The sequence below is a fragment of the Alosa alosa genome, chromosome 3 (genome assembly GCF_017589495.1).
Source record: "Alosa alosa isolate M-15738 ecotype Scorff River chromosome 3, AALO_Geno_1.1, whole genome shotgun sequence".
In the NCBI taxonomy this organism is placed as follows: domain Eukaryota; kingdom Metazoa; phylum Chordata; class Actinopteri; order Clupeiformes; family Clupeidae; genus Alosa; species Alosa alosa.
The window spans coordinates 28,662,373-28,672,464 of NC_063191.1; the positions used below are offsets into that span (position 1 = coordinate 28,662,373).

The 10,092-nt window shown below is 40.5% G+C and overlaps 1 protein-coding gene across 1 annotated transcript in view; it reads left to right on the forward strand.

The window, feature by feature from the left end:
* The window catches only part of gad1a (glutamate decarboxylase 1a), an 18,724-nt gene extending 10,945 nt beyond the window's left edge, over positions 1–7,779 (forward strand). The window contains 11 exon segments of the mRNA XM_048240007.1: positions 482–597; positions 2,255–2,334; positions 2,495–2,549; positions 2,998–3,114; positions 4,053–4,117; positions 4,204–4,282; positions 4,501–4,650; positions 4,890–4,997; positions 5,874–5,909; positions 5,911–5,964; positions 6,961–7,779. Of these exon segments, the coding sequence (XP_048095964.1) occupies positions 482–597; positions 2,255–2,334; positions 2,495–2,549; positions 2,998–3,114; positions 4,053–4,117; positions 4,204–4,282; positions 4,501–4,650; positions 4,890–4,997; positions 5,874–5,909; positions 5,911–5,964; positions 6,961–7,134 (1,034 nt within the window). The 3' untranslated portion in view covers positions 7,135–7,779.
* Positions 7,780–10,092: the final 2,313 nt, after the last annotated feature.

Below are 10,092 nucleotides of genomic sequence, written 5' to 3' on the forward strand. Positions count from 1 at the left end.
TTATGATATACATTTTGAACAATCTGTTGGAGACCCCTGGTGTAGTCCTTTCCTCGCTAGTTGTGGTACTTTTCCCACTGGGTTAGCATGTAGCTTTTTGGAACATTTGGTTATTATCATGCACATCAAAGTGTTGAATTGCTGTGATATCTCTGGTACATGTAGCAGCAACCCTACTGCTGCACCCTACTGCTACAACTCTACTGCTGCACCCAAACGCTCTTAGAATCAGTTTTTTATTGTAATCAGATAGAACGTTTTCCATTTGAATTGGATGATCTTCAGGTCCAGAGCCATGTTTGCTCAATGCACAACACAATTTATCAATTAATACATAAAACAAAATCATCCTTTTGGAGGTTCTGAAGTCAGAAGCAGGATAAAGTCTGATGGTTTGTTGGAGATACACCTAATGGCTATGTGTGTGTGTGTGTGTGTGTGTGTGTGCGTGTGTGTCTGTTGTGTTCTTTCCTGCCTGCAGGGGGCGCCATCTCCAACATGTACAGTGTGATGGTGGCCCGGTACAAGCACTACCCCGAGATCAAGACCAAAGGCATGGCTGCGGCACCCAGACTGGTCCTCTTCACTTCAGAGCATGTGAGTACTGTCTACTGGCTGATTCAAATGTTCAAGGATGGGGGTCTAAAAAATACTGCTTGCTGCTTTTATAATATAATAAATAGAAGGGTGTGATCATGGAGGACTGTCATGAAATTTATGCAGCTCATTGCGCATTCTCCAGGGACTGGGGGACGTATTGATCTCATGGGGAGGACATATTTTCAAGCGTTAAATACTTCTATAATCACAGGAGGGAGGCCGATGTTGACCGTGAAATGTGGCACCTGAACGCTGCACTCCCAGAAGGAATGTTCAGACACTCCCCCAAATCAATGAAAGAAATAATATGTTTGGGGAAATCAACTCTGTCCTGTTCCTGTCCAGCAGGTACACTGTAAGGCCTGATTCAAACAAGCTACGAGGACTTTCTCAATATTTCATTCTCAGATCCTGAGAAAAGCCAGACAGGAATGTGAGAGAATTTTATATTAACTGCAGACATGACAAAGAGCATTCAGGGTGTATGTATTTTATTTTAACTTTTGAATATGTTAATGTTTTTGTGTCAACATATATTTATTTATTTGTTTAAAGAATAACCCTTATTCCAGCGTCCATGTTTGTTCACTGAAAACTATTGCCTTAGACCAGTGTTTTTCAACCACTGTGCCGGGGCACACTAGTGTGCCGTGAGAGATCATCAGGTGTGCCGCAGAAAATTACCCAAATGTCACTCACTGGTCCAGAAAAGCAGCTGTTGCATCAAAGAATTTATAACCACATGCTCTCATTGATTGTATGATTGCACTATTTGTGGTATGCAGGCATTGTACAACGGGGGCCCCATATCCAGTATTCACAGAATCATCACATATCCAGTTCATAACAACAATTAAATTAGATATAGATATATTTTAGATATAGATATAAATTTGTTGGGGGCAGCCGTGGCCCACTGGCTAGCACTCTGGACTTGTAACCGGAGGGTTGCCGGTTTGAGCCCCGACCAGTGGGCCGCGGCTGAAGTGCCCTTGAGCAAGGCACCTAACCCCTCACTGCTCCCCGGCCGCTGTGGTTGCAGGCAGCTCACTGCGCCGGGATTAGTGTGTGCTTCACCTCACTGTGTGCTGTGTTTCACTAATTCAGGCAGAGACTTTCCCTCACGGGATCAAAAGAGTATATATACTTATACTTATACTTATATATATGGAAGCTGTTTCAAGGATGTCAAAGTGTCACTGTTAGTGTGTGCTTCACCTCACTGTGTGTTCACTGTGTGCTGTTTGTGTTTCACTAATTCACCGATTGGGTTAAATGCAGAGACCAAATTTCCCTCACGGGATCAAAAAGTATATATACTTATACTTATACTTAATATCAAGAGTGCTGCTGGCATGCGAGCCATTTGGCTCAATTGTTAGCGCCCTCGCCTCCTGATCCGAGGTGCTGCTGTTCGCGGGTTCGAGTCCGGGCGTGTGCAGGGCTGAATCGCGCAGGTTCAACACAACGCAGGTTACACATCCACAACCTCTAAGAGGAGTACATGTAATCACAATAACTGATTAGCCATATTTCTGCATGACTGTTAGTGAGGATCTATAAAGCCCTGCGCGGTCTGATCTGATCTCATTAGCTGCAGTGGTGCAGAGATAACTTCTCCATAATGAAAATTGATCTCTCGTTGTTTTTGTAGAGTCACTACTCCATAAAGAAGGCAAGCGCTGCTCTAGGGTTTGGGACAGAAAACCTCATTCTTCTCAGCACAGATGAGAGGTGAGAGAGAGAGATAGAGTGAGAGTGTGAGAGAGAGAGAGAGAGTGTGAGTGAATGTGTATGTGAGGGGTTGTGAGAGCATGAGAGAGTGTGCGTGTGTGTGCGTGTGTGCGTGATTGTGTGTAAGAGCTCAGAAAAACACCCTTTTTCTGTCTCTCAGGGGAAGAGTAATTCCAGCTGATCTGGAGGCAAAGGTCATCGCTGTAAAGCAAAAGGTCACAGAATCACCCAATTACTCAGACTGTACTGGAAATACACTGTAAATAAAATGCCACTTTGGCATAATGCAATAATATACTGTATTGTATACTGATGATTAAAGGGTTACACTTTACTTGACAGTATCAACATAAGAGTGACATGACACAAGTCATACACATTAATGACATAAAGGTTATATTAGGATTAGGCTTAGGGTTTGGGTTAGGGTTATAGTTAGGATTAGGGTTAGGGTTGGGTTAGGGTTCATGTGTCATGACAGTGTCAATACTGTCAATACTCTCAATACTGTCAAGTAAAGTGTTACCGATTAAAGTTTAACAACTTGCCATAGCTATATAAAATCTGTTCAAAAATATATTTCATATTGATCATGGCTGTATATCCATATTGGCTTAGAAACTCTAGCATCTGTCTGAAGTGTCTGTCACATTCATTCTGCAGGGATATGTTCCTATGTTTGTCAACGCCACTGCGGGCTCCACGGTGTACGGCGCTTTTGACCCCATCAATGAGATCGCCGACATCTGTGAGAAGTACGACATGTGGCTTCATGTGGACGTAAGGCAGAAGAGAGGAACCATCTCTATATCTATAGTTCTTAATGTCTATATATCTAATCTACATTGCTAGATCTTTATGGGCTTAATTTGAATGAATGTCTAACTAAAAATGGTTAAATAACGAGGCAATTGCCAATTTAATGGATGATTCTGCTCAATACTCCCACACGCCACAAAATAGCTATTGAGGATTCCTAAGTGATGTCACAGACTGCACTTAGCTTGCTATTGATAAGGGCCCTATATCTCTAAACGTTATAGTTCACATCTCTATATAATGTTGAAATAAGGGCCTATATTTCTAAACGTTAGTGTTCTACATCTCTTTATACTGTAATGTTGAAATAAGGGCCTATATCTCTAAACATTATAGTTCTACATCTCTATATTATGTTGAAATAAGGGCCTATATCTCTAAACATTATAGTTCTACATCTCTATATAATGTTGAAAAAAGGGCATATATCTCTAAACATTATAGTTCTACATCTCTATATAATGTTAAAAAAAGGGCCTATATCTCTATATTGCTATGTATCCCTAATCTCTATAGTGCTACATATCTACACTACTCTACTCTCTATATTTCTATATCTGTGTACCTCTTCTGGATTCCATATCATTACATGTCTTCTGTTATGAAACTTTTTATGGATTTAACATTATAAATCATAATGTATATATTATAATATATACAATATATCATACATGTTCTGAGAATGAGTGTAATAGCACTACACATTTCAATTCCTGATACTTTGCTGAGTCCTGACTTCAATTTTACCCCACTTTATAAGAGTTTATTGACAGCACGTTACTGTATACTACTGTTGAGCTGTTTCTTTAAATTATACTGTGTTTATATTTGTTTTATTTTATTATGTGTGTTGTTTTTTTCGTTGATGTTGTTTTGTTGTTGTTGTTGTTGATGTGTAGGGAGCCTGGGGAGGAGGCTTACTCATGTCCAAAAAGCACAGACACAAGCTGAATGGCATTGAGAGGTAAACCACACACATACACACACATATATACACACACACTGTACTGTAATTAAATATGTCCTGTCCTGTCCCCTCTTTTTCTGCAGGGCCAACTCGGTGACATGGAACCCTCATAAGATGATGGGAGTTCCGCTGCAGTGTTCTGCCATACTGGTCAGGGAGAGGGTGAGAGAACATGTGCTGTTGCTTGGTCATGTGATGTTGTTTGGTCATGTGATGTTTGGTAATGTGATGTTGTTTGGTAATGTAATTTTGTTTGAAAATGTGATGTTGTTTGGTGATGTGTTGTTTGGTAATGTGTTGTTTGGTAATGTTATGTTGTTTGGTAATGTGATGTTGTTTGGTGATGTGATGTGATACTGTTTACTGTATGTTGGTTTCAGGGTCTGCTGCAGGGCTGCAACTCCATGTGTGCCGGCTACCTGTTCCAGCCAGACAAACAGTACGACATCACCTACGACACGGGGGACAAGGCCATTCAGTGTGGTCGACACGTGGACATCTTCAAGTTCTGGCTCATGTGGAAGGCAAAGGTCTGTACTATATGTGTGTATGAGAGAGAGAGAATGTGTTTGTGTGTGTAGGTGTGTGTGTGTGTGTGTACTGCAGATTTGACTAGAATCCAGGACTCTGCCCCTGTTCCAGTGCAAACCCAACATTAAGTTAATGCTAACCCAACACTAACCCAACACTAACCTAACGCAAACCCAACATTAACCTAACGCTAACCCAATGCTAACCTATCACTCTGTTCCTCTCTTCCTCCCCCCAGGGAACAGAGGGCTTTGAGAGACACATAGACCGATGTCTGGAGCTGTCCGAATACCTGTACAACAAGATCAGGACCCGGGAGGGCTACCAGATGGTCTTCGAGGGAGAGGTGAGGCATTGCTTGATTCATGGATGTTATTTAATTGTTCAAGGCTGTAAGCAAGCACCATACTCTTACAATGTCTCCTCTTGACACATGTGGGTGATCTATTATCCCAATGTTTAGGACTGATCACCCCCATTATGAATGTAGTACTTTCTGTACTGTTTCTATACTCTGCAACTAGTATCAAAGTACCGCACTTGTAGCAAGTTATGTCGTTTTCACCAAGATTGTTTTAATCTATTACTTATGAGTAAGAAAGAAAAAAACAGTTTGGCAAATAAAGTCAAACCGTATTATGGCTTTTAATAGCTTCTTTGAAGACAGATTCACTTTGATTTATATTTGGAAGTATTATTATGCTATTAAAGACAATTATAGTGACTTTCTTGCCATCATTGTCCTGCTGTTATCCCACCGTAGCTCCTTTAAGGCAAGTTCATTTGGGAAGTACACCGGCACAAAGAGTGGAGGTAGACTATCTGATGAACATGAAAGCCTAGTGAAGTGCAAAATGGGATTTTCAACACAGACGAGTACACTATCAAGGTCCAGAGCAGGAAATGGAGAAAAGAGTGGGCTTGATTTTTATGCAGATTGATGAGTTTGGGTCATTGGGTAGTGTGTGCGATATCAGGCATCAATCATCTGTTCATTCTCTCACTCACTCACTTTTTCTCTCCTTCTCTCTCATGTGTGTGTATACACACGCATGCATGCATGCTGGCAGGCAGGCACACACACACACACACAAACACACCAATAAAAACTCTCTCTCTGTCTCTCTCTCTCGCTCTCACACACACACACACCAGTAAAAAACACTGTTCTTTCCGGCTGACTGGCTTTCCTCTCTCTCGCCTCCTTGTTCTGTCTCCGCAGCCCCAGCACACCAACGTGTGTTTCTGGTACATTCCGCCAGAGCCTGCGGGGGCTGCCAGACGGTGACGAGCGCAGGCAGAGACTGCACAAGGTACGGCGCTCTGCTCCTCTCCTGACGGGGTTGCTGTTTTCCCATTTACTAAACTAATCTCGCAAAGGCCAAATCCATCATGTGATGGATGATACAAATTTGGGGTTGTTATTGTACAACTGCCATGGAATTTCTTATTAAGTTTCAAGTTTCATGGTTAAGTATATAGACCTGGCTTGGCATGAAGAAAAGGGCAGTTTGGACGTATCATATCCATGCCACAGTCTATGGAAATTTAGTGATAATCCGGTGACACTTTACTTGAAAGTATCTACATAAGAGTGACATGATACTGTCAGGAACGTGTCAAACATTTATCACCTTATCAACACAGTGGCCATTGTAAATCAGAATGGAAGACAACAATCCTCTGGTTTGTGTCCCCAAAAGCCCCATTTTGGTTTACAATGGCCGCCGTGAGAATAAGACAAATACTAGATCTATCTGGATCAAGTCTTGCTTTTCGCCTGGTCTTCACTATATCAAAGAACACCACTAGACCATTGTGAAGAGAGTGGGTCAGTCCAGGCTGTTGCTCATCTGTCCTTTATCTACTCTCTTCCTCCTCCTTCCTGTGTGGTGTATTAAATAACAGTGATTTCTTACTACATGATAAACACTCTGACCAGGCGTAGGCAATGGGAAAAGTATTTAAGGGAATACAATGATGTAAAGTATATAAGGGAATACAATGATGTAAAGTATATAAGGGAATACAATGATGTAAAGTATGTAAGGAAATACAATGATGTAAAGTATATAAGGAAATACAATGATGTAAAGTATATAGGGAAATACAGTGATGTAAACAAAAACGTACCCTGCAGCTAAAGCTCTTTCTTCACTCCTCCTTCCACTCCTTCCTATTCAATAACACTTACACTTTAATCAGATGCATTCAGTGGGAAATATAATCAAATAAACAACATTTAGGTTATTTATTTATTCTGTCTCCTTGTGAATTTATTCTGTCTTCTTGCTCTTTCTTTGTGGCAGGTGGCGCCCAAGATCAAGTCCATGATGATGGAGTCGGGCACCACTATGGTTGGATACCAGCCGCAGGGCAACAAGGTCAACTTCTTCCGCATGGTGATATCCAACCCGGCAGCCATGCACTCCGACATTGACTTTCTCATCGATGAGATCGAGAGGCTGGGACAAGACTTATAAAAGCCTAGCGAGGTTGCCTTTTGTTTTAGCATTGCTGAAATAACTTAGAGTAAGCATACTGCAGCATTCCTACTCTGATTCCGACTTTCTCATAGAGAAGAACACACACATGCAACGCAACTACAACTCAAGTGACTCAACTTTTCATTTATTATTGAAGTGTCTGACATTATCTTTAGTCAGAGAGGGTGACTCAAGTTGAGAATGTATTGATCACAACAGTTTCACAGAAGTGTATAGCACATAGTCCAAATGAAGTTACATTGTTATGCAAATATCATAAAAAGCTTTGCATTATGGGATGTAGCCAGAGGAACTCTGGGGAGTCTACTTGTGAGATACAACAGGTAGTATTAACTCACACACCAAAAAGTGCACAAGAAGAGCAGTACGCTCAAAATGCCACACACATTAAATTATTGATGGGAGTTTTTTTTTTTTTGGTGTGTGAGTTATTTTTCTACCTGTTTTATCTTTATTTTGACTGTGCACCCAATATATGTTTGAGGATGTGCGTGTCTTTCCTCCTGTCTACTTGTGAGGCCTAAAGGACCAATTAGCCAAAACAATGGCACAGTTATTTTAAAGAAGCTCAGTGCAATATTGTCATCAGTAATACAGATGGTGCATTTATGTCAAATGATTCCTGTCCTGTCCTGTTCCAAAATTTGTCAGACCTGTTCTTTGTTTAACTACACAAATATCACTGTTTTAATCCATCTCATTGCGTACTCTGGAGGTGTTAAGACAATGACAACACCACAGCATTAACTCTGTAGAACCTCAGCTGTAGAAACTGCAGAACCTTGATGCAGAGTCCATCAGAGAAATGGGACCGACATATTAATGAAGCATTTTTTCCCACTGCCTTCTACTGAGTGTAATACCTCTAGGTTGTTAAATCCTTAAAGGAGAATTCCGGTGTGATATTGACCTAAAGTGTGTTGAAACATGATACCGAGTGTGAACGTATGTCTCATAGCCCATCTCGGCTTGTGGCAGTGGAAATGCATGGATTCCAGTTTCTTCCAGTAGCAGCAACTGGAATCCATGCATTTCCACGGAATTATTTTTGGAATCTGATCCCTTATCATACCTGTTCATTCTTACTGTCATTTCCGAATTTATCGTGACTAAATTCAAGATGGCTGCAAACGCTAAACTTCGTGGAAGATACTGTCTGTATAAATCGCCTTGTAAGTAAACTACCAGTGCTTTTTAAAGTTCTCAATGTCTCGCTTTTAAATGTCAGGGCCCTCAGAAGTCTACCAATGAAGTGTGGAGATACACTGAGCCTCGTAAATGGTGTAAAACAGTGATTTATTTGCATGGCTAGCCCGATGCGAAGCACCACTATTGAAAAAAGCTGTTGGTAGCATCGGCTAACTAAGCCAGATTTTGGAGTGCAGGGGACAAGCCAAGATGGGCTATGAGACATACGTTCACACTCTGTATCATGTTTCAACACACTTTAGGTCAATATCACACCAGAATTCTCCTTTAACGGAGTTGTCCCACGTACTGGACAAGTTCCCTAAACTTTGTACATGACACACATACAATCACATGGGGGATGGGATCAGACGTAGGAGTATATTATTATAATATTATTATATGTAATGTCAACACTGGTGTTCTTGTGTTGTCTATGTGTCTGTTACTGGAATCTGAAACCAGAGGCACCACAGTATAACTGTTGACCCCCCCTCCTCCTTCCCCTCCAAGCCTCCACTGTAATGACGAGGGAAATGTTGTGCTGTTTGTACTGTGTCTGCTGTCAGTGTCACAAGTAGGCTTCGTCCCGTCCCAGAATGCACTGCGGCTGCCCGTGTCAGAGCCAGATGTGCATTCAAAACTGCGCAAAAAGGCAAACATTCGCCAACGTTTTGCAAACTGTTTTTGTTGTTGTTATTGTTGTTATTGCGAACTGCGATGAATGCACAGAAATCGTCTGAGGAGGTAGTGTAGTTTTTTTGGAATTTGGAACACAATAACGTTCAAATGTAAAAGTTAATAGAAAACGTTATCGCCTCTGTTTGCCTGATTTTTGACTTACTTTGGATCTGGCCCGGTGCTGGCTGGGTTCTGGGACAGCTGTGTTTGTAGAGATTCTACATTTTGTGTAAATTGCTGTACAATGTTATACTGGCCTCTGTGATCAACATTTGTTCCCAACAAGAAAACTTGAAACAGACACACCAATAAGTACACTGCAAATATTTCAAAAGACAAATATTTATATCAAGATATCAAATATGTGTGGGACCATGTAGATTTTTCCTCCATTTGTAAAGCATCCTTGTTTATATTTTCAAAGACTCTATGACCATGAAAGACATTTTGGAATAGTTTACATTATTAGAGCCAATTCTGTGCATTTGTGTACCAAAGAAGGTGAACGCAACACATTTATGAACATTATTGTACAAATGCAAGTCCTCTTATAGATATATCTGATATTGAATATGTAAAATATTTATGTAGAAATCTATGTACCAACACTTGTAACCTTAGTGCAATCTATGTGGTGAAAGTGTGATGTCACTGCTTACTTAATGAACTGAATGTAGGGGTTTAATATATATGAGTCTGGTGTTAATTGTTTCTGGTATAAGAACATTCTAAAGTGAAAAGCACAACAGATATTGAGCTGCGATTTGCAGATTGTGTATTAAGTCAGTTGACTTTCTATGAAGTGGGTTAATAATCAGTCACATATTGATTGTATAAAATGTGAACTGTGCACACAATATATGTGACTACAATACTCAATGAAGGGGGCCAAAAAAAATAAACATATCGTCAAATAATCGTTGCTATTAGTATGCTATGTCACAATAATTGTTGCTATTAGTATGCTTTGTCACAATAATCGTTGCTATTAGTATGCTATGTCACAATAATCATTGCTATTAGTATGCTATGTCACATTATTACACGGCTCTTCACAAGGCAAGT